Source organism: Lissotriton helveticus, chromosome 6 (genome assembly GCF_964261635.1).
Source record: "Lissotriton helveticus chromosome 6, aLisHel1.1, whole genome shotgun sequence".
Lineage (NCBI taxonomy): Eukaryota > Metazoa > Chordata > Amphibia > Caudata > Salamandridae > Lissotriton > Lissotriton helveticus.
The window spans coordinates 1490784445-1490812283 of NC_136067.1; the positions used below are offsets into that span (position 1 = coordinate 1490784445).

The 27839-nt window shown below is 45.2% G+C and overlaps 1 protein-coding gene across 1 annotated transcript in view; it reads right to left on the reverse strand.

Moving 5' to 3' along the window:
• RYR2 (ryanodine receptor 2) overlaps positions 1-27839 on the reverse strand; it is a 3071198-nt gene that overhangs the window by 2540781 nt on the left and 502578 nt on the right. The window contains exons 14-16 of the mRNA XM_078648003.1: positions 25970-26088; positions 10454-10587; positions 9027-9268 (exon numbers count right to left, since the gene is read on the reverse strand). Coding sequence (XP_078504129.1) covers positions 9027-9268; positions 10454-10587; positions 25970-26088 — 495 coding nt within the window. The remainder of the gene's footprint in view (positions 1-9026; positions 9269-10453; positions 10588-25969; positions 26089-27839) is intronic.

The window sequence follows — 27839 nt, forward strand, 5'->3', positions numbered from 1 at the left end:
TGCATGTGGAATTAGGAAAAGTAAACCTATACTTTCCTTTATGCACTTTCGTTTCAATATTATGTCCCTCGAAATTCTGTCCTCAATATTTTTGTACCACTATATTCTGGGGGTCGATATTTATCCGTACAACCAGACTTCTTAATGCCGTTACAACATCCGCATTCGAACCACAATCACCTTTCAGGTAAATTCCTTCACAAGCAGCCATCTAATGCAAAAGACTAGGGAGCTGTTTCGAAATGTCAGCCATCATCTGACATTAGTATAATCAACGACCAATCATCTTGGCATTGCAAAGCAATACTTCACCTGAACTGACACTTTTGTTTTCTGTAGAGAGAAAGAACTGTAATGAAACTAGCTGCATATGGATTCTTGGAAGGTTGTATTGGCAAACAAGAGGACTAGCACAACTAGCACAAAGGGTTCATTGGTGAATACTACTTAGGAAAAACTATTTTGATTCGGAAAAAATAATTTAGGTGGCGTGCCAAAGGAAATACTTTTCATGCACATTTTGAGATATAGTGATTGATTTCATATGTGCAAAAAACCAATTGTGCGTGAAGACAATACCCACTTTTAAAACAACGCCATGGGAAGCCAGTGGCGTAGCTAGAGCTTTTGCCACCCCGGCCGGTCCCTGAGTTTGCCACCCAGTAATGGCAGCCGGTGCAGGTAAGAGCAGGGGAGGGGGGACTAATACATTTTTTTTTTTTAAAGAAACCTTACCTTTCGCTTGCCGCAGCTCCCAAAAAAGAGTGCCATCGGGAGCAAAACATCCCCCACCCCTCCCCCTAGCTGCGCCACTGTTGGAAGCAAGTATTGTGATCAAATTAACTGGAGATTTTTAAAGGGAAAGAGGATCTCAAGGACGTTATTCAAAATTGTATTGTATTTTGTATTGTAAATGAAATCAGCCAAAATAAAAATTCTACTCACAACAAGCATCCTAATTCTTGTGCTTCTTCGCTGTGGCTCACAACTATCAGCAGGTGTCCGCAACCAGTACACCTATCACAGAATATTGGCCCGATGGTTAACTTGGAGCTCTCCTGTTCATACCAGGTTTTTTTCCCGTTAACCCCTTCCATGCTGGCCCGTTTCCGCCGCTGTGTGGTAAACAAACGAACAGGGCGGGGCCGTGATGAACCCCAGCCGTCATCAGCACACGAGCGCCGCGGAGCGTGACGGCTGGGGTTCGTCACCAGCATGGAAGAGGTTAAGAACCTTTATTTTCCATCTTTTGGTGTTGAAGAGAGCATTTCCATTTATATCTTTTTTTTCTTACAGTGTCATTACTGTGAATGCTCAGATTTACTTTGGAAGATCAGTTCAAATGTACCCCGAAAGAAAAGAATCTCTATCCTATACAATATTCTAACCTAAGCCACAAGAACTTTAGTTCACTCACATAAAATGTAAAACGTGCTGCACCAGTTGCACTAGTTACCAGTCTATTAGTGAATTTCCTTATAGATTATATAACACAATGAATACATTGCAACCAAGGTCCATGACATCTGAAAAAAAGAATTGCAAAATCATACCCTTCTATCGGCCTAATTACATGCAAGAGGTTCTAAAATGATCACTTTGAAATCAGGAGTTTGGGTAGGCACCCATATTTCGAGCTGCACAAGGCCTTCACTCCTGTGACAGGGTATGAACGTGAAATTTTCCATTTTCTGAGCTTGTGGTGCCCTTGAAATTGGGCGTGGGTAACATTTGCAGATGATCAAGAGATTATTGATGGGTTTGTGTGAGGAGGGTGGTTGGGGATAAAAGAGTCCATGTTCCCTTCTTTCCTTTCACTTCCGTAAAGAGTTGTTGCCAAAATGAGATCATTCATGGTGGCTGTTTCAAGAGTGGTGGAGAATGAGGTGCTGTCCTTCTGTCCAACTATGCATTTAATACTTTCTGAAAAGGCTTTGGACTATTTACACAGCCGCGGCCCGTGGAGGGAGTTGCGGTGGGGCGAAAGGCGGGGTGGGGGAGGGACAGGGTGGGGATGCTAAAAACCGGAGTATGGATAATTGGAGGTAAGTAAACAATTTAATTAATAAAACGAATTTCGTAGCACGCCCTGCATCGCAAAATGCAATGCAGCCCGTGCTACGAAATTTGTTTTATTAATTAAATTGTTTACTTACGTCCAATTATCCATACTCCTTTTTTTAGCATCCCCCGCCCCACCTTTCGCCCCACCGAAACTCCCTCCACGGGCCGCGGCTGCATTTACAGGAGGATAAAACTAGTGGTAAACATTGCAAAAAACAAGGTTACTGGTATCAAGTATAAAGGAATTTAATAAATTACAAGGTGACCATGGCTGGCACAGTAACTGTGCACCACTTCATTGTTGATACACAATCAGTGTATCTCCTGAAAGCCTGTAAGATCTTATGCCCATATCTGTCATCAAGTATGAGTGAAGGGGCAAAGGTGTTCCCCCATTTACATGGAGTCACACCACCACGCAAACTAAGGGGAAGCCCATTAGGACAAAACGGATGCTGGCATAATCCACATTACAGAATGGTTCACAATCATCTGAGGCTGTTTCAGTAGCACTAAAAAGCCTAGGAGGCACAAAAAAGAGTGCTCTTGCACCCCTAGAGCAGTTTGTGCAATACCATCCCAGACATTACTAGAAACTGTCCAGTCACACATGGGTATTGGTAATATTATTTTTGAATGGTTTACCTTATACCTCTGTGGCAGAAATACATTTGCTTAGAATCAATCCTCGACATTTCCATTATCCTCATGAGGAATTCCACAAATTATATTCTCATTTGCATGATATTAAACCTTTACAAGTAATCACTGGGAGTACTTTCTAGTCAACAAGACCCTGCTATCTATCAATATGCTGATGAGACACAACTGTACATTAAAATATCATAGCTAAACACTTTACTATATTTCCGGTTGTCCAGTGAAGTGCTTGTTTTTCTTAAAAGAAGAAAGCAATTGAATACTCACAGAATGCTTAATATTACACACTACAGGTAAATTATACAGATGCTTCACTGGCATGGGGCATCTATACTTGGAGCTGGAATCCCCTTTTCACTCCTTCCCTCACCCACTTTCCTCTTCCAAGGTTGAGTTATATCTTGGGCATGTAACAGTCAAAGGGGCTGTGCAACCACCTCTATTGCGTTTGTGCACTCAGTTACAATTATTTGCATTCTCTGTTTTCAATTTCAGGGCCAGTTTGTGGTGGTTCTTCTACCAAGTGTCCTCTCCAGGCGGTCCTTCAAAGTATTTCTGTAGAGTTAATACTCCTCAATGCAAGGTAGTCTCCAGCCTGGCATACCCCCAACAGGTGCATAAAAAGGAATGTTAGCTTTCTGCACTTTGCTATCAACCTTCACAATGAACAGTAATCAGGAAAGAGTCAAAAGGCTGGCTACTCCAATAGGGATCTTTCAACTATGAAGAACACAGGCTGCAGCTCCACCTTTCACCCCCACTATCTTGTGCACATGAACAGGTCAAGGGCTTCCAAAATGGGACCCACAGGCTTCCATTATTCTGGTTCACTCATACCTACAATGAATGCACCACAAAGCACACGCACACATACACACACACACACACACACTCGCGTACAGCATGCATTTTGGATGTTAATGTGAGGATCTGGGTTAGCACAGAAGTGGATCTTTACACAAATGGGCCAGTAGGCCTCCACTCCACTGACACAGTAAAAAGGTCTGGTCACAACTACTCATTCACAAAACGCAGTACACTGCCACCACCACTCTACATGCTAAAACTATGACAGGGAACGGTAGTCCAATGTCAGTCGCATGGGGTAATCCAATGTCAGTCACATGAGGGCAACCTCCAGGTCAAAGACAATTCGAGACCTATACCTTTGCTCACACACTAGAGTAGACTGAGGCTGGAGCCAAAATTAACAACCAGGATACCAGATACTTGCAGTCGGCCACTCGAGGCAGGAGAACATGACAGTACACCGTGCATGAGACATTTCAGTCTCAGCTGATGTAATGGGTCTAGAACTTCGGTATTTCTCAATGACTGTGGTTTGTAAAATGGTCTGCAAATATATTTTTCAGAGGAAGTGTCTGATGTTTCAATTAATTCTCGATTCTAACATGTAGTTCCTAGGAGTATGGATTTAGAGTGAATTAAAGTGATTGTTGTAACTATCTTGATAGAAATTCTCATGTTGCCTATATTTCATATCAGTTTATTTGGGTGGAAGCATGGATTTAGGAGAAATTATGTGTTTGGCGACTCATGTTTCAATTTGATATATTTCATTCATGTTTGAACCTCTGTTACCCAAGCTGCTATAATATCTATGTTCTTTGTGTAGTTTATTCCCAGATATAATTGGGACTTGTTTGCATACTGTTGAAAATATACCTCAAGACTGTATAGTATTTGCCCAAACACTGCAACATAGAAATTGAAAAGAGGGGCAGACTCGAGCACTGAGTACCTCCGAAAAGTGTTTGTGTGAGTTCACAGGCAGATTTGCCAAGCAATTTTGAGTCACTAGAACTTGCTAGTGAGGCATGATTTCAAGCAATGAAGAGAATTATCTTCTATTCCCATCATCTAATGTAGTAACACTACCAGGATACCATGATGTCGTGTCAAATGGAGAGAGTGAATTTGCTGGTGCTACGGTGTGCAAGCTAAGATCTGGTCTTGGGGGAAAAAGTAACACATTTCTGTTCCTTGCATGTAATTTTTTTAAATCTACTACTGCCGAGCTTCTTCTTAAAAAATGATGAGTACAAAATGATGGGAAGTAGTTGCTTGAGAGGGCATGTATCATATCTGAACTTGGTTATCCTGCAGGGAAGCCAGGGCCCAATCAGAAGGTTATGCAACCATCAAATACACAGCCAGTGTGGACACAGTCTCCCCTCTAGCATTTTAGAGAATTCTGCACTGGATGGAGTGGGGGGCAATTATTATTTTTTTTTTTTATCTGTATTTATAAAGATTTATATAGCGGTAGCTAGACCCGGGGGCATCACAAGAAAAGAAGAAGATGCATTACATCGTAGAACATGAGGAATCATAAAATATATAAGCAGATACTTCACACTTAAATATACATTGGGGGAGTGAAGAACGTATGTGAATTGAAATAGTCAGATGACCCCCCCCCCCCTCCAAAAAAAAGTCATGGTGAGAGGGGAAACCATTAGTCTATCGATGTCTAGGTTGGTTGAGTAGGTCAGGGAAGTATTGGTTGAGGAGCAGTAGTTTCAGGTCCTTTTTGAAGCAGGGGAATGAGGGGTTGCATCTGAGGTCCGTAGGGAGTGTGTTCCATATCCTGGGAACATTACCAGAGAAGGATCGGCACTGGGTCGCTTTTCTTTTCAGTTTCAGGGGGATGAGAAGAAGTTGAGTTGGTGCTTCTCAGAGTTCTTGATTTTTCTGCTTTAACCAGTTTGTTGTTCAGGTAATTGGGGGATTGGGTGTGGTCATTCGCACTGTTGCCAAGCTATTGATAGAGAGAACAGAGCTTGACATTTACACAGCATGCAAACCAGCTCCTTCTCCTAGGTGCTGTTGCTTGGCAGATCCTGCGCGTTGTGTGTTTTCCAGCCCAGACACCAAAGATGGTCTTCAGTCTGTCTCTAAACAACAGTCTGGGATGCAGCGCAGAACAATCACAAGTGGCTGAGATTATTTCAAGCACTGCTTCTATCACTTCCAGGTATGGAAAGGCCTTTCAGGAACCCTGTCACTCTGACATTGCTGATGATCCGATTTGAAGGGGACAGTGTGTAGGTTGTACGTTTTTTAATTCTCTTACAACCCATATAATACAAATAAACAACCTACACACTGACACTCTGAGATCAGCTCATTTGCTAATACCAGAGTGACAGAGTGTCCAACAGACCAATCCAACACTCATCACTTGCTCTTTGTAGCAAAAACCAAATAGGACTGAAAGTACTACTCAGTACTCTAAGTGCATGCTGAAGTTGTTGTGTACCAGAGAAGCCTAACTGAAGTTTGTCCTTTTGTAGGAGACCAGCATTTTTGAGCTACAGTCACTACGTCCTCATGAATCCAAATAACACATGGACATCCAATCCGAATACTAAACACCTATGTACAGAGACCATAAAGATCACTGAGAGAACCCGATTATGAATAAATGAATGGCTTTTCCAAGAAACTGATGCAGCTGAAAAGCTCTAAAAATCATTCTTTTGACACATACACTGATTTGGAGAAATTCTGAGTAACACAGGAATAAACGGGCAACTAAGTTACTGCATTATAAAAGCATGCAGATAATTGTAGAATAGATGTCATCATATTCTTTTGAAAAAGAATAGGTATCTATTGTATTAACCAGCCTTAGCATATTATTTCAACGTGTAATTGAATGTTAAAGTTATGTACTCATGAGTGATAACATTCATAACTATCCTCGTGGCAAAGGTAATTGGTGGGAAGATTTAATGTATACGTGTGATATTGAAAGTTCATTCCGAATTTCATCATCTCCATATGTGAAATTGTACACCAATTGAGAAAACAAAAATGGGGCTACAGTCATATTTGAGTGTAAATACCATGAAACTTTCAGATAATAATCTTCATATATGTACTGACGCAGAACACCTGAAACAAAATGAATGTTTTATGATTTGAAATAATTGTACACGTTACTTTGAAATTGCAGTAAAACGACATAGTCACATGCAATCTTTGCAAACAGATTATTAACATCTTTGAATGCTTATCAGTTGAAATGGTCTATTAGAATATTGATTTACCTTTATGAAATGTGTATCTCACTACTTTATATCCTGTATGTTCTTAATTTGACTTTATTATAGACCGGCATTTTTACTACTCTGCATTGTTTTATGCTCATGAGAAACTTTCCCAGGGCTTTAAGTGGGCCGGATCTCACTGGATATGAGCAACAGCAGTTTTTTTAAAGAGGGCCTCGAAACGGGTCTATATCAGGCTCTGTTTTGTGCCCTGGCACAGGCGGTCTGTTTTTTTCTGGACTGCAGTGACAGCAGGCACATCGATGTGCGCGTGCTCACACTGCTCACTTCTCACTAGTGGAGAAGTTACTGCATGACGTCATGCCAGGTGAGCGTTGTAGGGGAAGGAAAATCCTTCAAAGAGAGTCATTTTCTCTCTGGATTTCCCTTCTCTTTTTGAAACTCAGGAGCAGCAACATTGTCATGGTGTCACCAGGGCTTTAAGTGGAAGCTTTTTCAATATTAAATACAAGCCATAGTTGCTGCTTATTTATCTTAGGCAGCTAACAACCATTGACAAAGCCAATAGTCCTGACTTGTTGTAGGCATGATGTTGCTTGTTGTATCAAATATCTGGATGCAATGACAGAAACAGCAAAATACAAGTTGGGTGGCACACTATGCTAAGCACAGATTTTTAGCTTACGTGATTGAAGCCACACCCTTAATTACGTTAGCCACGCCCCTTTGAGAGACCGCCAGTTTTTTCATCCCACTTAAAGCCCTGAACTTTCCCAAACTTACAATGTGAAGCAAAACTGTTTCTTCCTCGAAGAGTTCTCACTCATTTAATGGGACTGTTTGCAACAAAATTGACACTTTGGGACTATTTGCTATGAGAAACTGTCCTCCTGAAGTCACTCACGTCCCTGTTGCTAAAGGATCGTTGTTTGGAAGTTTACATGTACCGGATGACCCAACAAATTACGTGATTAGTACCACCTCTTTCTTAAATATGTTTCTTCCTTTATGTCTCATGACAATCCTCCTATATGATCTGACCAATGGACTGAGTGGTCTGGCACGATGAGGTGACCAAGGAGGTGTCACCCCTGAACTAGAAGACACTATTATACATTGATTTATTGAATCAAGGGATGGACAGATTTGATTTTTCCTGCACCTTTTCATTGGGAACTCTTTGCTGATGTTCATTCCTTTTGCATACTCTGCTGGCTCCTTCTCTTTGGACTGACACATACGCTGTGTGCGCCATACTTGGACTCTTTCTCGATGGGACGCTGCCTATGAGCTATCGTGGCTCATGTCCTTGCTGAACTTTCCTGAACCCTTTGTCACTTTATGGCAAGCCCAAATTAACTAATCTATCCTGTATTTTTCAGGCAAGAGATGTTTACAGATAATATGATTACCTTTATTTGAAATCCTTGATAAACTAATCTTTAACTAGAAACTTTAGTCTATGGTTTATAATGACTTGTTTCCTTGAGTTGATTGTGCATTCTAAATTAATTCATTAATGTCAAGAAGAGATCAGCTTAGAGAAATCTCCGAGCATCCGGTACAACTGCTATTGTTTTGTATTGCATAGCAGAATTATTGGATTGCATGATTTTAGTCCGATTTAATTTCTTCAGAACGTTCAGACTAGCCGTGATAATTCTTTCCTTGTATAGTCTGGTTTTGAAAGGCATGCAAGAATCTGATTATTAGCTTAGAAGTTGATATTAGATCCCCTGTATCCAATCCCTCATTGGCACAAAGCAAGATCCATCGGAGGGCCAAGTGAGGTTGGAGACATAATGGTAAATACAATCAGCAGACACCTTTCAGGTGGGTGCATTTAATATTTCCTCTGCACTGTCAGATTCCCCATAGCATGTTGAGTGGGCAGAGGGCTCCATCTTGTAAGGAGGAGGTAAACTGTGTGTGCACCAGTCCTGCAGAGTCTATTATTCTGCTTGGGGTGAAAACAAATCTCTCTGCAGAACCTCCAGCATCCTCGAGGGAGTCAAGGCCACTGGAGAATAGACAGAAGCCCTGTAAATCAAAATAGGTTAAGGGACAAACCTGGCAAAGCCGTTTAGAAAGCTGTCTATTTATGCATGCCCACAAATCATCTTCACATAATATTGCTAAGCAAATGTGCTAATAGTAGTTCTTCTCAACTACAGCATGCAACTGAAAACAATTTTTTTTCTACCAGATCTTCTAGAGGCATTTTTTGAGAATCTTTAAATAAAAAAATGTTGCTATTTTTTTTACCTGCCCACAGATGAAGGCCATCAAACCCATAAGAGTACAGATCATCGCCAACGCCATTTCCTCCCCATTCTTCACCACCCACAGGGTATGGGGAGTAGCCTTCCGTTGAAGCCCAGCCAACCCTCAGGTGAGTTACTTCTGCTGTCACAAAGGGCTCCATGTGGTCAACTATCAATTCATAGTACCATTTCCGATATTGAGCAGAGCCTTCGCTTGTGCCAAGGAAGATATTGGGCCTCATACTAGAAATAGAAAAAAAGGACAGGGAAATGAAATCACAATATCCAACCAGCAAAAAAACACACATTTGTATTAAAGCTTTGTTTCTGAATTTTAGAAGTCAGGTGACACAAAAAGAAAGCTTTGCTTTACACTGTTTTTCTTTTCTTTATTTTCTTGTCTGATTTTTTTAGGGCTAAAAGCTGGCGATGGAGACATTTCAGAAAACTGAAACACCATATTATTCGACTCAACATTTTTCTTCCTGGTTGTGTTAATATCTGATTGGTACTGATTTATATGGCTTCTGGCCTGTTCTCAGTTGGAAAGTTGGTGGTAGGTGAGTGACAGCGTATTTTCCTGTTTTTCTACATTGAGGATTGGGTTTCATATGTAAATTGGAGCCTGATCACTGCTGGAGAGAAGAGCGAATGTCCGACTGAATGTTTCTAGAGTCCAAAGGCTTACCTGAATATTGCGGTACTCACGCCCTTATTGGCAATATGGTTGAACTGAGTTCCACGTGTATTTCAAAATGAAGACACAACTGGAAACCAAAAGTAGCCTTGACAAAAAATGTCACATTCTCCTCACACTGCAGAAGGCAGCGACTAGAATGTGGCCATGGAAGCTTTTATATTCAGAGCATGGCAGCCTACCCAGCTCTAACTTCTAGACTGCCGCCAACAAAATGCCAGAGTGGCATAACGGCCAGTCCAGCACTCATCGAGGAGGCGTGGTGACCTAATAGATTTATCGTTCTGTGTGATTCCTCATGATATGTTTTGACTGAAACAGAAGGAATGACTAAATCTGAGATTTTTATCAGAGGTTCAATGACCCTCCTATGTATGACTGTGTCCAGGAATGTCATACCTCTAGTATAAAAGGAGTTTTATGTTTCCGTAAGGCATTTTTGTTTAGCCTCTCCTACTGTCAAAGAACTGCAAGGAGTTCCCGGGACCACATCAATTTTCAATAGACCAACATTTTAGACATTCTATAGTGGTCTCATGAATATTGGAGAATTAAGGGGGGTTTATCATATTGGGATGGCTGAAAACTATTAGGTGCATACTTTTATTTAATGACAAATGCATACATGCAGGGGGCACACAGACATTTGGAAAAAAGTTAACAGGAATCTACGCCAGACTCACATACTGTATGAAAATAAACAAGGGGGTTATACTTGAGCCCACATTCACCTGCTCACGTGATTGACAAGCCGAGTCTGAAGGAGCAGGTCTCTTCCTGGGAGGAGATTATCACAGATCAGGTGCTGGTTGGACCGCACAGCCACCCCGTGGCACACACAGAGGGAGCACAGGACATCCAGAACCTGGAAAGTAAAGACATTTTCAATTAATTCGCAATTCCACGGCATGAACATCTGAAAACTTAACCATAAAACGGAACATTTTGTTTTCAGGTGGAAACGAATGATTTTCCTTACTGTGCCAGTAAATAAACTGGTAAAATGCGGCTGAGGCACTGCATTGACTTCAAAACTAATTATTAACGTCCTTGAGAATGTGTGGCTTAAGAACAGCACCTGAGTCTAGAACACAGAAATATAGCATAATTTATTTGCAGATCACTCACTCACATTCAGGGTCTTTATCGTAGTTCCAATCAAAAGCATTTGCGAAAAACAATTGTGAACAACAGAGATGATTAAATTCCGATAGAAAGACATGAGAAGTAGGGTCGGACCGGCCTATAGGGCAATCTTGCAGCGCCAGAATGGACGTGGGACGACTTTTCGACTGTGTGTGTGGGCCTGTTTTATGGTGCGGTGGGCCATTTAGTTCTCTGTTATTACCACAAAAATTGCCTTTAGCAAGCACAAAAACATGCACTCGACCATATCTTTTTGTCTGATAACACCACAATCGTTGGCTGCTCCAAATGCACGCTGTCACCCATTTCATGTAAAACACATAAAAAGCTTGTCTTTATAAGTAAAACAAATTGACCAGATTCACAAACGCTTTGCTAAAGATTTGCACTTTTTTAGCTATCTGATTCTCTAATTGGGACGGCTTTTGTTTTGGTGTCCGGGCAGTAGCGTAGCAAAGGGGGTATGAGGGGTCGGCCCACCACAGTGGGCAGGAGGTTGGGGTCGGCGATCAGAGGACCCCCCACACTCTTATCTGCGGCCGTCACGGGGCAGCCTAGCTAGCCACTGTGCCCGGGCCTATTTTCTGTCCCAGTCCAACCCTGATGAGAAGTGGGCGATTGTCTAGTTGTGAAACACAAATGAATAAGGTGTGACATACTTAGCCTACAAAGAGGGCTGCATCTAAGCTTGTGTGTGGATTCCCCGTCACCAAGGAGGCAGTGTTTCAGTTCAGGATTTTTGTTTAATATTTGAGGGGCCTATCAGCAACAACTTGCGATAATTATCGCAAACCTCGCTTAGCGTGATTTTTTTTATCGCCTCCTATCGCTGGATTTTATCGTGGAGATAATGCAGTATTACCAACGTTTATCTCCAATGCGGTATAAAATCCAGCGATAGCGGCGAAACCCATGTTTAACGTAGCTTTCCAGTGATAAAAATCTTATCGCTAAGGAAAATCTCGCTAATAGGCAGGTGGGGACTTAGCCGTAGAATCCACCTCCCATTGACTAATATGGCTAATTCAGGTTTTTACCAGGTGTAAAATCCTGGTGCTAATCGCGGTTAGCGTGCGGTTTTTTATCGCATCACGGGTATTGCTAATAGGCGATAGCTGTGTTAGCGACTGCTTTCAGTGGCTAACAGGTTGGGTACGCCCACTTTGCATGTCATTAGCGATAAATATCACTGACATGCAAAGCGGGCCCCAAACCAGTCTCTATTGCCTAAAAGCTATCGCTAACTGCTTTTAGCGACAGCTTGCTGATAGGGCGATAAAAATCCCTCTAAAGCGGCGATATTGCCCTTGCTAATATGCCCCTTACTGCCTTCTTACATGTCATTGATCCAGTCATTTATTATTTTTCAACAAGTCATTTGACCTAATGTAGTTCACACACTTGAAAACAGGAAAAGCACTAGACCGGCACTTTGTTTCTTGATGACAATCAATCACCTTGTATCCTTAGGGAGTTCGAAAAGCCAAGCAGAGATGTAAGGAAAGAATGGCAGAGATTTGAGAAACACCATTACTAGATCCTATATACTGTACTTATTTCCACAATTTGAAGATGCACGCCATCATCAGCCATACTCATCATAAGTTTTTCATTCAAACAGACAGCATTGCTATCATTTCCAGTGACAGCAGGTAGGGCCACACAAATGGGTGGGACTTTCTCCAGAGGTGGGAATAAATGTCCAGATTTTTGATAGGGGGCTTAGTTTCCAACTTTCTATGGTCATTTTTTTGAATCAGCATTTGTTGGTTTGTGATGCAGCACTGATCACAGGCAGAGAATCACAACATATACGTATGTTGCTGACAAGTAGTCTAGAAAGATTGGTCACAATCTGGCTAACAGAGTTAAAGGAATTATGTTATGTTATGTTATGTTATGTTATTTATATTTCTATCGCGCACAGCTGCCCCAGCAAAGGGGCGTCCTGGCGCTTTTGACAGGCACTGTAACATAACACATATTAAAAGAAGGGAAGGTTATTAAGAAGCGGGAAACAGAAAGGTTTTGATCGCCTGCCTAAAGGCGAACAGGTCATTAAGGGCTCGGATGGATACCGGGAGCGAATTCCATAGCCCTGCTGCGAGCACCCGGAATGAGCGGCCGTCCCTTCTACTCAGTTTGAAGCGGGGACAGACAGCCAAGTGGAGGGCCTCTGATCTTAGTGATCTCAGAGGGATGTAGGGAGTAAGTAAATTGGCAAGTGCCGGCGGCGAAGAAGATTTCAGAATTTTAAAGGCCAGACACAGCGCCTTAAACTTGATCCGCTGTCTGACCGGAAGCCAGTGAAGGGCCGAGATGGTACCTGACACCGAACAGTGTCTGGGGAGGCCCACAATGGCTCGCGCCGCGGCATTTTGTACCCTTTGGAGCCTAGAGGCCTCCGCCTGATTCACCCCCAACATCAGCGAGCTGCCGTAGTCCAGTCGGGATAAAATCGACGCCTGGACCACCAGCTGTCTGGTGGGGGGATCAAAATACTTCAGGACCGGCCTTATACCCCGCAGGATGCCATAGCACGTGGCGGCCGTCTTTTTGGTGTGATCCCTAAAGGTGAGCGCGGGGTCCAGCCAGATGCCTAGATTTTTCACTCCGGACGCTGGGATCGGAGTAACGGAGTAATTACAAAGTTATTTGTATGGACTAACCAATGCCTTGGTTCTAAACTCCCTTCTGCTCACTTTCAGCCTACAGTTTAAAGTGATGTACACAAAGAAGATGGAGGCCTTGAAGTGATGATAGTATACTTTTTCGACCACTGTGCATGTGCACAAGACGTATTTGTTATAAATCCTGCTCACATTGCGCACGCACACCATTTTCTATTCACCTTACACATTAGTCCCTAATGAAGAGAAGTCACAAAAGTGATTGGATTATCTCATTTCCTTTCTTTTACCCTGCTTAGGTACTAAAATACCGGAGAAAGGCAGTTAACTTCTCTTTCATTGCAGAAAGCTGTTACTTCCCTTTTACTGAACCTTATTGCTTCAAAGTCCTGCTCTTGCTATCTCCTGAACGGCTAATGGATAGGCTGTGTGAGAAATGTGAGTCAATGGGGTCCCAGGGGGAATATTAATTGCTGGATCAAAAATTATGACAACCGGGGAGGAATGGCCACGTTTTAGACTGGCTCCTCGGCCCTCGCTTATAAATACGCCCTAAATTAATCCGGATGCTGCCGTTTCGACCCCTGTGACCATCTAAGGGGTCGTTGTGAGAACCGACCTGGCGCTGAGCACACTTCCAGACTCCCTCCCCGAGCCGCCCTCGAGACTGCTCCTCTCTCGGAGCCTGCAGCGGCGCGAGGAAAGATGGCGGCCCGGCCCATACTGAATCGGGGGGCTTAGAACTCTCCGCATAGCCCGGCCCGCCGGAGTGAGTCGAAGGTCCTGGGTGTCGTCGGAGCTCCCTGCTGCTCCCGAGCGCCACTGGGCCAATTCTCACCTGCCCTGCGCTGAGTGGTGACGGCCTGGAACTACGGACCTGGATAGCCCCTCCCGTCGGCCCAAATACGTACGCAAGTCCCCGGCTTCTTGGCCTACCGCCGGGACTCGCTCCAAAAGCCTGCTGTGGACCTTTCTTCTCCCACCACCGGCCAGCTGCCATCAGAGGGGAACGCCCGCTGCCCCCCCTTGCTGAATGAGAGGCCCCCATCCGACGCCTCTTATATCTACATACAGACCTCGGTGGATATCACATCGCAGGGCTTACGTCTGGGCCCTTGCTGGAAACCACAGACGGAGGACGCACCAGGGCCCCCCTCACGCTCCTGGCCAAGCCCCGGTGAGTCGGACCGCCAGACCCTGACCAGACTTTCTCCGACTGCCAGGAGTACACCGAGTAGCCACTGAGATACACTTGTGGACCCCTTGAACTGTGTGGCGATTACGTGGCTGCCCCCATCTCTGACTTTGGGACCTAAACCATAGCACAACGAGCTCACCTTGCACAGTTGTGGGTGGGGAGAACAGAACTATTGCCTACGGAGACTCCACGTGGCTCCTATGTGCCTACGATAACGACGCTGTTCGTGTCCCTTCTCGCAAGGCACACGCACAAAATCGTGTGTGCCACCCCAAAGGATACAGACACTGCCTGTACTGCTGCACCCCCTTGACCCCCTGGCGGGCTCTGACTGGCGGGACGTGGACACGTGCTCGGGGGCTGCACATCCACCCTGAGAACTCAAGATGGCAGGAAATAGGAATAATCGACCCGCCACCCAGAAACAAATCACTAAATTCACCTGGACGTCCAAGGGAGAAGGCAAGGGCCGTCCATCTGAGGGGGATCAATCGGCTGCACCTTCCTCTCCTACGGTGAAATCCCTAACACTTGAAGACGTGATGGAAGCTATTGCCAGCGTACGTACATCCCTGGAGACGCGCATTGACTCCGTCAACATTGAAGTCACCCTCCTGCGTGCGGACCTCCGAAAAATGGACGCTAAAGTCAGAGATGTGGAGGTGAAGACCACCGCCCTTATTGATGACGTGTCGACCCTCCAGCAACAGATGGCCCAAATGAAAAAGCAACAGCTGCTCATGGGAGAACTCCTGGATGACTACGAAGGCAGATCAAGACGCAACAACATTTGCATCCTAGGAGTTCCGGAACGAATGGAGGGGCGGGCGACGGACCTCTTCGTGGAAGACCTAGTCCAAAAACACCTTAAGCCCAAAAGACTCTCCACGTACTTCTCCATCGAGCGGGCCCACTGTGTCCCTGGGGGCCTCCCGAAGCCGGGGGCCCCCCCACGTCCCATTATAGCCAGAGTCTTTAACTTTCGCGACAGGGACTCCATCCTCCAGACAGCCCGCACGGGAGGACCCCTACGCCTGGAAGATGCACACATCACGTTCTTCCCGGACTTCACTGTGAAGGTGCAGGCCCGACGGCGTAGCTTCCTTGAGGTAAAGAAAGCCATGCGCGATAAAGACATTAAATACTCCATGCTCTTCCCCGCGAAACTCCGTGTAGAAGCAGAGGGCAAGACTTGGTTTTTTGAGTCTCCGGAGATGGCCTGGGAGTGGTTAGACGGGTGGCGCCAGGCTGGTAAATCGAACAATCACCGTAATGGCGCAGAAACGAGTGACCTTCGCAACCGCCCCCCGGACCGAAGAGAAGACCCGCCGGAGGATGTACTAACTGATCAGGGAGACTCTCCACATGGGAAAGGGTGATCTATGACCTCCACGACCAACACTGCTTCGGACTGCCTTGATCGAGGCGGCAATGTTGTAAAACTGCCTTGTGACTCCTGATCCTAGATTTCTCAGGTGGTCCTGTGGGTTCCATGAGACGAGACGCTCATCCAAACCGTATGTCATGTTCCTTTATGATATGTCACAATTTACAGGTCGGTTACGAAATGTTGTAGATCATTTGTTATACTATGATGCTCTAAGGCGAGGGCCCCCACGGTTACCCAGGTGCCCCTTCATGTTTGGGAGGGCGACAGGCACTCTGCCTAGTTGGGGAGTGGTTCGTTTTAAATCCGCAGGCAGGGAAGCGGGGTGGGTTGAGATGGGGTTGGGGGGAGGTGTGGGGTTGTTCTTGTTTTGCTTTGTTGTACCTTTCACTCTTAGCAGAGTCCTTTCTTGCAGCAGTCCAGGCTCTATGCCAGATTTAGTGATGACGTGGCATGCTTTCCTTCCACACCTAGAGATTTCGCGCCCCCTGCGGGTCCGGACGCTTTTTACCCCTACTGTTCAGGTCCGCTTGAGACTAAACATCCTGCCTCCTTTATCACATATATACTTCCCTCATGACGTCCTCCATTAATCCACGGACCCTCTCCAGGTCCCTTACCATCATGTCGTGGAATGTGAATGGACTCGGTCACAAAATAAAGCGTGGCACAGTCCTTCAGTTCCTACGACGCCATTCTCCCGACTTAGTTTTATTGCAGGAGATGCATCTGGTGGGCAACATGTGCTGTGCACTCCAGAGAGGAGGTTATAGACTGCTGGTGCGTGCGGGCTTCTCATCTGGATCACGCGGCGTTGGGATCCTGGCTCGGAAAACCCTGGCACTCACAGACATAAAGACTTGGGCCGACCCTCTGGGCAGATTTGCGTCGGTCGAGACCTCTTGGGAGGGACGTCCCTTAAATCTTATATCCGTATACCTCCCGCCGACTTTGTGCCGGGACTCCCTTCGGGAATTAGGGATTCGCCTGGCGACCTTCCCTGTAAGAACTCTTCTCGTAGGGGGCGACTTCAATATGACAATGAACGACCACCTCGACAGAAAACCCGCACGCCCCTCACATAAAACCTGCACGGATCTTTCCGAATTCGCTCATGCCATGGGCTTGGTCGATATATGGAGATCCCACTACCCCGCTACCCCCTACTTCACACACTACTCTAATGCACACAACAGTATGTCCCGTATCGACTACCTCTTTTGCCCGACAGCAGATATCGGATTCTTTGCCCACCCCAAGGGTCTTCCCCGTGGTATCTCCGACCACTCCCCCATCAGTGTAGAACTGACATACTATCGTCAAACCACCCGTGGCCCCATAATTATTAATCCTTGGATTTTGCAGGTCCCAGACATCAAAGAAGACTTGCTTGATCATACCGACTTCTACTTCACTGAGAACGTTGGTTCGGTTCAATCAGCAATAACTTTATGGGAGGCATATCTGGCGGTCATCAAGGGCAAGTCATTGTTGCTTAAACTAGGCTATCTCCGACAACGTAATGAACAGCTCCTACAAGCCGAGTCAGACCTCCTCCAAAAGGAGTTGGACCACAATACATCCCCCTCGATAGAGTCGGCCCGTAGACTACGCGCGGAACAGCTCAACTATCGGGCTCTAGCGTAAGAAAAGACACAGGCTCGACTACTCACCACGCGCCATCCAATATATGAACACGGCGATCGAGCCGGGAAAATGCTGGCCTGGCTGGAACGTCGCGAACAGGGGGCGAGATGGGTTTTCTCTATCACGCGGCCAGATGGATCGCTGACCTCTGACCCGCAGGAGGTTGCGGAGACATTCGCTGATCACCTGGCACACATCTATACTGCCGGGGCGATCTATACCTCGGATGAATCCAGACAACTTCTCGCGGAGATGCGCCTACCGACGCTCTCCGAAACTGACCGAGACACGCTCGAGGCTGATATTACAACAGACGAGCTCACGTCGGCGATCTTCTCCATTAAATCGGGTAAAGCAATGGGTCCCAACGGGGTCCCGATAGAATTCCTGAAGGCTATGTCCCCGGGTGTTGTCCCCCACCTACAAAAGATGTTTGAAGAGGGTTGTGATGTTGGCTCCCTCCCACTTGATCAACGCCTGGCAACTGTGGTTGTCATTCTCAAACCAAATAAACCACCCAGCGACTGTAGCTCCTATAGACCGATTTCCCTGATTAGTACAGAAGCCAAAGTCCTTGCGAAACTATTGGCTAAACGTCTCCTCGCAATACTTCCCTCTTTAATACACGCCGACCAATCGGGATTTCTTCCAGGGCGTAACACGGCCCTAAACCTGCGCCGAGTCAATAATGTCCTGAGTAGACAACCATATATCCAGGAGGACGCTGCCATCTTGTCCCTCGACGCCACTATGGCGTTTGACTCAGTTGAATGGTCGTATCTTTTTGAGGTCCTTCTCCGATTTGGCTTTGGACCTAAGTTTGTCCAATGGGTATGTCTCCTATACACGGACCTCCAGGGCCAGGTCCGAGTCAATAATCATACTTCCAGACGATTCACTCTCCATAGAGGGACCCGCCAGGGGTGTCCCTTGTCACCACTCCTATTCGCCTTGACCCTGGAACCACTAGCCCAGTGGATCCGCACTGACGCCTCCATTATAGGCGTTCGCTGGAACAGCGAAGTGACCGACAAAATTTCCCTCTACGCAGACGATATCCTGATCTACGTAGCTTCCCCCAAATCTTCTCTCAATAGTCTGTTCCACGTCTTGACCAACTTCGGGAAGTACTCAGGATACTCCATCAATTGGGCTAAATCGGCGCTATACATGCTACACGGCCCTCCCCCCTCCCTACCCCGCGGGTTCTCTATACCGGTGGCACAGGAAGGCTTCAGATACTTAGGCATCTTCGTCACATCGAACCCCACCCTTTTTCACGACCGAAATCTGCTGGCCCCATTGCGCAGACTACATAACGATGTCACACATTGGCGATCCCTACCACTGTCCCTCGCTGGCAGAGCAGCCCTGTTCAAATTGTTGGCACTCCCACGCTTCCTATATGCCCTCCAAAACTGCCCCTTTCCGATCCCGGACTCCTACTTCAGATCGGTGGAGAGCGATCTCCGCCTCCTCCTGTGGGACGGAAGGACTGCTCGTATTGCCCTGCAAAAACTGACAATGTCCTGGTATGACGGAGGCATCGCACTCCCCAACTTGCGCCTCTATTACTGGGCATCACAATTGGTTGCCACTAACCATTGGATACACGGATCACCCAATGACCCTGCCTTTCACCTGGACAGATACCAGACTGGACGGGAGGGATATTTCGGGGCCCTCTACAGTAAGCCCAAAAAGAATAGATACATTGGCCCTATGGCACACACAGTCACACTATGGCATCGGACCACGTCTCGCCTAGGTTGGTCAAACAAACTCACGAAATCCACCCCACTCTGGACATCACAACAGCTCGGATCCCTTTGCTTCCAGCTGGGTTTCAACAAATGGGATGCAATCGGCATCTCAACGATGGGAGACTTGGTACATAAGGGTAAACTCCTCACCTTTGCAGACTTACAAACCAGATACGCGCTCGCACAAACTGAGGCCTTCCGATACCTCCAAATCAGCACGCCCTCCTGTCTGCCATCCCTGATCTCTCCTCCTTGCCCGAGTCCTCTCCTCTGGAGGATAGACTACTCTCAGAACCCCTCCCGACGAAAGCTATTTCCTACACATACCGAAAACTCTGCAATAACCACCCAACTACATTCCAGCCCCTACGGGATAAATGGCAGACAGACCTAGGTGATCTGGAAGATGATGAGTGGCAGGCGGCCTTGATGTCCCCTCGAGAGGTGGCGATGAATCACCAACTCAGACTGATTCAACTGAAGGTCCTGCACCGGACCTACATGCCTGCGACGCTATTAGCCACAATCGGGAGTAGAGAAGACGATAGATGCCTAAGGGGTTGCGGATACACAAGCACCTTTTACCATATGTTATGGGAATGTCATGTGATACAGCGCTTTTGGGAGGGGCTTATCCGAAAAATGAGAGATTCGTTGGGTAAACCTATTCCACTGTCACCAAAGGAAGCTGTCCTCAATATCTGGGGTGCCACGGACCTGAATGACCTAGAGTTACAATGGGCTGCTTTGAGCTTCCTAATTGCTAAACGTTCGATTGCAATGAAATGGGGTGTTGCTGAAAGACCTCTGGTGGTGGGTTGGATGGCTGAATTGGACAGATGCATGTTGGCCGAAAAAACTGTTTACAAGCTACGTGGCTGCCCCGTGAAATGGGACAAGAAATGGGGCCATTGGAACATTTACCGGGGCGAACTCTGTGAATCCCCCACGGCGGAACTGGCCATGAACCGGACTAGACTACTGGGCTGAATTGTACATCTTGCCTCATTCTAAATGTATCATAATTTTGCTTGCACATGCTAATTTTGTACTGCTTTTGACTCTGCATTGCTTTCAATAAAAATGTATGTTAAAAAAAATAAATTATGACAACCGGGATATGTTTCTTCTGATGTCCTGGTGCCACCATATTGCAGACCCTCAAACTGAGAACCAAGTACCTATTTGAGCACTTTACACTGAGGTTAATGAGAAAGAGCTGTTCAAAGCCTACTCAGGGAGGTGCTCTGGCTAGGAACTCAGGGAACTCAACAAAACACATTCCACTGATCAATGTCCAGAAAGTCAGTACTTATTCTTAAACAAGGAAAAGTAGTTTAATGCACACAGAATTATATATTATGCTCACATTTACAAATATGTACAAGATGCCAGCTTGTAAAACCAACAGGAGCCCCCTTTAAAGGATTTTGTAAAGTAAAGTGGGTGCAGACTACGGAAAGTTCACAGAAGTCATCAACCCCCCTCGAGGCCCTGAAGACATGGCTCTTCACTCAGTTTGTAGCTTAACTCTCTCTGCCTCCATCATGTATAGTCTGCTTTAGCGCCTTGATGCCCTTGGGCTAAGTCCGTGCTTTATAAGATCCAACTTCATTCATTCATGCAGACTAGACAATGTAGATCCGAGACACATCTAACTGTTTGCATTTCATCAGAATATAAACACCAACCACAATAACACTTTACATGCCAATAGCAATCATGTGCTATGCATTATAAAACACCTCTTCTCTGAGCCATGCTCCTTCCACTCTGACCTGTTTTCTTCCCTACAAGACTTCAAAGAAACACCCCTGTGGGGAATGAAGCCAGCAAACTGTCTGATACTCCTTGTTGTACCATGTGAGAACATCCTGTCAGAGAAATACAGCTAATTACCTAATGAAGATTTCATCCATGCTCCTTTTCCCTCCCTGGAGAAGACTAATCTACCCAAATGGGTCTGTTCACAGGGTGATTTGCACTGCTAGTTGGCCAACAGAGTAATTAACATGGCCCAGCATGGTAGCTCAAAGCATGAATTTCATTAAGGCTGGTTCACAGAAATAGGTCCAATTTTAAAAGTACTTAAAGGACACATGGAGAGAATAACTAACTCTTGATATGCGTTAGTAGTCCAGATAATTTATAGGAAATGACATGTTACCTGACATCCTATTTCATGCCATTCAAATGTTATGGTTTAGGCATATTTTATTCAAAGTGAAAAAACTGATTAAACTAGTGGGGGCAGATTTACAAGCCCCTTGCGTCACTTTTATGCCGTCGTTGCATCACTTTTGTCATGCAGCGACGGCGTAAAAGTTGCGGTCCAATTACAACGTGACGCATCTAGGGAGATGCGTCACTTTGTAAAGCCCTGCGTGACATTATACCTGGGTCAGATATAATATATGCAGGGTTGGCGTTCCCACGCAGGAAAGAATCGTAAAAGTGATGCAGTGAAATCTACAACATTTTACTGCGTGACTTTTAGGACACCACTGCGTCAAAACCTTACGCCTGCTTGAAGCAGGTGTAAGGAGTGACGCAGTGTAATGCGAATAGGCGGCAACATGCATTGCTGGAGCTGCGTAGTGCTTGGGACACGACTCCAGCAATGCATGACTTTTCCATCAACAGATGCGTCAGAATTTCTGACGCATCTGTCAATCCTTGTGTCATGGTGCGCCGGCACATCCATGGTGACGGAAGGGGTTTGCATGATGGCGCAGGGAAAGTGACTCATCTCTACAGATGCGTCACTTTCTTGTAAAGCTGCCCCGTGGTGTTCAAGCAAGACTCCCTGGAGGGGCCACAGATGCATCTCCGTTGGCCAAAAGCGACAATAATACACTGAAACTTGCTGATAGGTTTAATTGGGTTATACTGTAGATATTCCTGTCATTTTTGTGTGGGAATACATTTTTAAAGGCAGTAGGGCTTGTCCCACAGATATTTTGCTCTCGGTGTTAAGACTAGTTCCTTGTGTAGGGAAGCGGGTAGTAATTTACTTATCTGTAAAGGCAGTGAAGCTGGGTAGGGAGGCTGAGGCAATATGCCTAGAAAGCACTTTGCAAGACGTTTGTCAGCTGTTTGCAGACATTCTGAGCCAATTACACCAAATTCATATTTCACTGTTATGTTATGTTATGTTACGATATTGGTAGAGCGCAAACAGCTGCCCCAGCAAAGGGGCGTCCCGGCGCTAATAATTCACATAACATCCTGGGGGTAGATATTCGGCAAGGCCTAGAGGGGAGGAAATAGGTGGGTTTTCACAGCTCTTCGGAAGGCGTATAGATTTTCCAGTGAGCGGATGCTGAGGGGCAGATCATTCCAAAGTTTGGCTCCTAATACTCGGAAGGAGCGTCCGCCAGTGCGAGCCAGCTTAGTGAGGGGGATCTTCAACAGTTGTTGTCCAAGTGAGCGCAGATTACGCTGTGGAACATACGGAGTAAGGAGAGGCCGGAGGATTTCTGGGCGGCCTGTCTTGAGGATTTTGAAGATCATGACGAGGGCTTTAAACTTGATTCGGGATTCGATAGGCAGCCAATGAAGTTTACGGATTGTGGCCCTGGCCGAACATCTGCGAGGAAGTCCGACTAAGGTTCTTGCCGCGGTGTTCTGTATGCGCTGCAGACGCGCAATCTCTGCTTTATTGGCGCCCAAGAGTAAGACGTTAGCGTAGTCTATGCGAGACAGAATTGTAGCTTGGATGATCATTTGGCGGACCTTGGGATCAAAAAATCCGAGTATGGGGTTAAGGCTTCTCATCAGGCCCACACAGGTGGCCGCTACTCTTTTAGTGTGGGTTTGAAAATTGAGTGATGAGTCCATCCATACGCCCAAGTTTTTGACCAGTGATTTGGGGGGAGGGACAGTGCCCAGTGAAGATGGCCACCAGTGTTGGTTCCAGTGACTGGTGTTCTTACCGAGGAGCAGCACCTCCGTCTTGCCGGCGTTGAGCTGTAGGCAGTTGTCTGTCATCCATTGGGCTACTGCTGCCAGCCCGTCCCTGAACCTTGCTGCAGAGGAGGAGGGGCCCTCAGTTAGAGTGACAGCCAGCTGAGTGTCGTCAGCATAGGACACCAGCGACAGGCCCCATTCTCTGGCTACAGCCGCGAGGGGCTGTACGTATAGGTTGAAAAGGGATGGGCTGAGTGCAGAGCCTTGAGGGACCCCCTGCCCGATAGAGTGGGACTGTGAGAGGAATGGTGGGGCTGAGACCCTGAATGCTCTGTCCTCCAGAAAGGAGCGGAACCATTCCAAAGCACGGTCCGCAATACCAGCTGTGGCCAGACGATTTAGAAGGATGTTATGGGAGACCGTGTCAAAGGCCGCGCTGAGGTCTAGTAGGATCAGCGCGGCACTTTGGCCGGCATCTAGGATCGTCCGGAGATGTTCTGACGTGGCTAGTAGGGCGGACTCGGTGCTATGGCCTGGTCTGAAGCCGTTTTGCGATGGATCCAAGGTGTTATTTAGATCCAGATGTTTGGACAGGGCGATGTTTACGTGGGCCTCAGCAATTTTGGATATCCAAGGGAGCAATGAGATGGGTCTAAAGTTCTCCAGTTTGGAGGGATCGAGGGTTGGTTTTTTAATAATGGGAGAGACCCATGCTTGCTTCCAGACTGTCGGGACCGTGGCCGAGGAAAAGGATAGGTTTAGTATATGTGCTAAGGAGGGGAGTAGGAATTCAAGTGATTCCATGAAGTGTGCCGGTCTCATGGGGTCTGCTGGGGAGCCGGATTTAACTTTCTTGCAGAGTACCCTCAGGTCTTCTTGCGAGATTTCAGGTATATGCTCCAGTTTTGTACCATTGTTGGTAGATAGAGGGGGGTTGCGAGAGGCTGCCAAGTGATGCGGGAAGGATTTATATATATTTTGTACTTTGTCGACAAAATAGGATGCGAGGTCCTCACATTGCTGTGCTGACAGGGTATGGGAGGAGAGAGATCTCTTACTCTGCAGCTCATCCACAAGTTTGAACACCACTTTAGAGGGGTTGGGGCTGGAGCTAATCTCTTCCGCATAGAAGGCGGCCCTGGCGGAGCAAATTGCTTTGTGATAGAGCTTTTGTTTGAGCCGGTAGGTGGATTTATCTGTGTTGCTATATACCACTGTGGAAATTGTATGTTCATGTTGTAATGTATATAGGGGTGCAGTCTTGCTGTGACTTCGAGGGGTATAGGAGGGTTTTTTGTAGGGAGTTTTGTGTGAATGGATTTGAAGAACAGACCCTGGCTATGGCTTTTAAGGAGGGTACAGGGTAAGGCTTTTTTGGGGGGCTGGACAGGGATGTGGTAGTGAACAGGACTTTCAGCATTAAGGATTTATGGAGCTTTCTAAATGGAACTGGAAGGACATCTCAAAAGCATGACTGGATGAGGATCTTCAGAGGAAAGAAGGTGGACTGCGATTTCATGAAGGGGACTGTTTGCACGATTTTAGAGTAGGGCCTGACTATAACATAAAAGGGACACTAATGTGGTTTCGAAGAGAAGGACGTAATATAGTTTTTAGATGTTTTATCAATGAGTTTTTGTGGAAATGATATGGATGACATTTTACAGATTGGTACTGGCTGGGGATTTGAAGAAGAAGGTGTTAGGATGGCCTGTTGTACAAAATGTTGCAATTGGGTTTTGTCAATGGTGTCTAGATAGACCTGTATGGGAGGAGGGTTGCATAGCAGTTTGCATGGAGCTTGTAGACGGTGTGAAAAAAGACCTTTGTATGGGAGCTTAATCTTATATTTCCTCGCATTTATTTTGTGCCGTGTCTCTGTTTTGGTCTGTTACTTAGACTTGGGACATGCTTGCATAGTAAGTAAGGGAGTGGTCCAGGGAGTAAATAGCACATTTAATTCCTTGTCCCATTCCTTACATTTCTTTCATTCCCTCTGGGTGTCTGTCCGCTTTATGACTTCTCCTCAGGGTTATCACACTGAGGAAAACGAAAAAGTGATGGATGCATTACTTGAATTTATCTCATCCACTGGAAATTACTCCGGGGCGCAATCCAGTCCATTGTTTTTTTGCCCACTGTGCCACCTCAGACAGGAAACAGCCATATGCAAATCAAACCTAGTCCTGCTCATATAGTAACAGTCCAGCTCGAACGGCCAGTTCCCCTCAGAGAAGGAACACAAGTAACACCAGACCTGTGTAGGCCTATTGTGGCTTCAAAAGTCGGGTGTAGCTTGAGTTGTGTTGCTCAATAAGCATGGGACCCACATTAGGGATATTCGTCACATTTAGGGTATCTCATTTTGGAAAGCAGGGCAGGAGAGGAGAAACGCTCAATCTCAGTTTGTATGTCCGTCAACAAATTTGGAGTTGGGCATCTTTGATTACCACAAGGCATAAAGACACATAGAATGTAAGCTAGGTTGTTATCAACAACTTCAGATTACACAGAACCAGCATCACAAATTCAAAATCATGCATTTTCCATGGGATGTTTTACCCTACCTTATGATTTCTTCCATGTTTGTCCAAAAGGTAGATGATAGACTTAATGTGTCCTTCTTTGATGATATTTAGGGCTTCAGGACTCTCCACCAAAACACAGTGTAAAACTTCTAGAATTCCTGAAAAACATCAAATCTTAGATTAGAAATGAATAGCTACTTACTCAGGAGCCTTATTATAGAATCAAAAGGCAAGGCCCTTGTGAAATTTAAGTGTGTTCCTTGAGACAAGAAAACCTGCCTGTAACAGAGAATCAAAGCACTCACATCCTTTTTTCTCAGTTCATATTCACCAAGAATTGATCTTAGAATTTTCTGTGAAAATAATTTTTATATGCTTTAACTTGAGCACGCCCTACACATAGAGTCCTTTCCAGATGGGTCTTTGGCATATAATTAACCATTAAAATTGAGTATTGCCCATAAAACAATCACCATAAAAGTACATTTATAATCCAATTTCCATTCGAAATATTCAACCAAAAGCCTAACCAATATAAAATCTTGATATTTTAACATACCCAAATATATACAAAGATCTTTATTTTTCTTCATTCCATTGAGAACAACTTTCATGATCTACTAATCTCAATTTCTCTGTCCCAATATCCTAAGAAAATACTTGTGCAACAAGTGTTGACGTCAATAATTATAGAATTGCATTTAAAATTTTAAAAAACTCTTGCAAAAAAGGAAATAATGCACCGGAACCACACACTCATATATCTCTGTCTATGAGAAATAAAATACCCAATCACTTCAGGATGTTAGTCAAAACTCCGTTTTAAAGTGCATTAAAAATTCTAAGTATAGCATAGTAGACGGATAAGTCGGGTTAGTTGTCTACCAGTCCAAAACAGCAGTTATTAACATAATTACAAGAAATATTATAGTGGTAACTTTTTCTTCCTCACCAACCACGTTTGGATCCTACATGAAATTTGCAGTACAATACCAAGTTTTGTTATCAAAAACATAGTGGCTTATTCACAGTTACAATGGTTTCAGAAAACTGCTACCAGCCATATCCCAGTTGAGTATAAAAAGAACAAATACATGTAAAACAGGCATTATCCTTGTTCAAGAGACTGTTGGCACTTGCAGAACAGATTGCTGGCCGTATTCCTCTTGCCTGTTGAATGTCATATTGGGAAGATTCTTATCTAAATGTAATATGCATACAAATGCAAAATATACATCTAATAAATCTATTAGAAGCAGTCGAGACCCATAATAATAAGGCATTTTGGCATTTTACATAATGCAAGGGGCAGAAATGAATAAACAAAACCAGACATACACATAAAATCCCATGAACGAGTGGCTCACTTAGGAAAGTTATTTGAGGCTCCATCTCAGGATTTTCAACCTCCTATTCAACCCACCTCAAAATCTAAATGGCCCAATCTAGATGTTATATGTCCAGTTTAATTTTCTTTGGCTAACATCATGAAAGCTATTAATGACCAGAAACCAGGCATTTTCCCTGGATTAGATCAAATCCCCTGAGACTTGCTTCGCTCAGAACCCAAGATACGGGGAATTTATATTAATAAATTACGGAACCCAATATGGGCTGTTGAGCCCATTCCTGACTCATGGAAGGACGCTGAGATCAACACAATTTAAATGAAGGGACTGCACAGCCTGTCAGGAAATTACCCTATTTGCAATCTCTGTTATCATCTAAAACCTTAATGGGTCTTTAAACCCTCTTAAACAGCCTTACCCAGTGTTGTGCTAAATATGGGCTTTAAATTAATTCTGCCAAAACGAAATTTATGGCGCTTAACCATCAGTGGCCATTCAGGGGTTCGATTAGTATGAAAAATGACTCCCTTGAGCCAGTCAACACATTAGACTATCTGGGT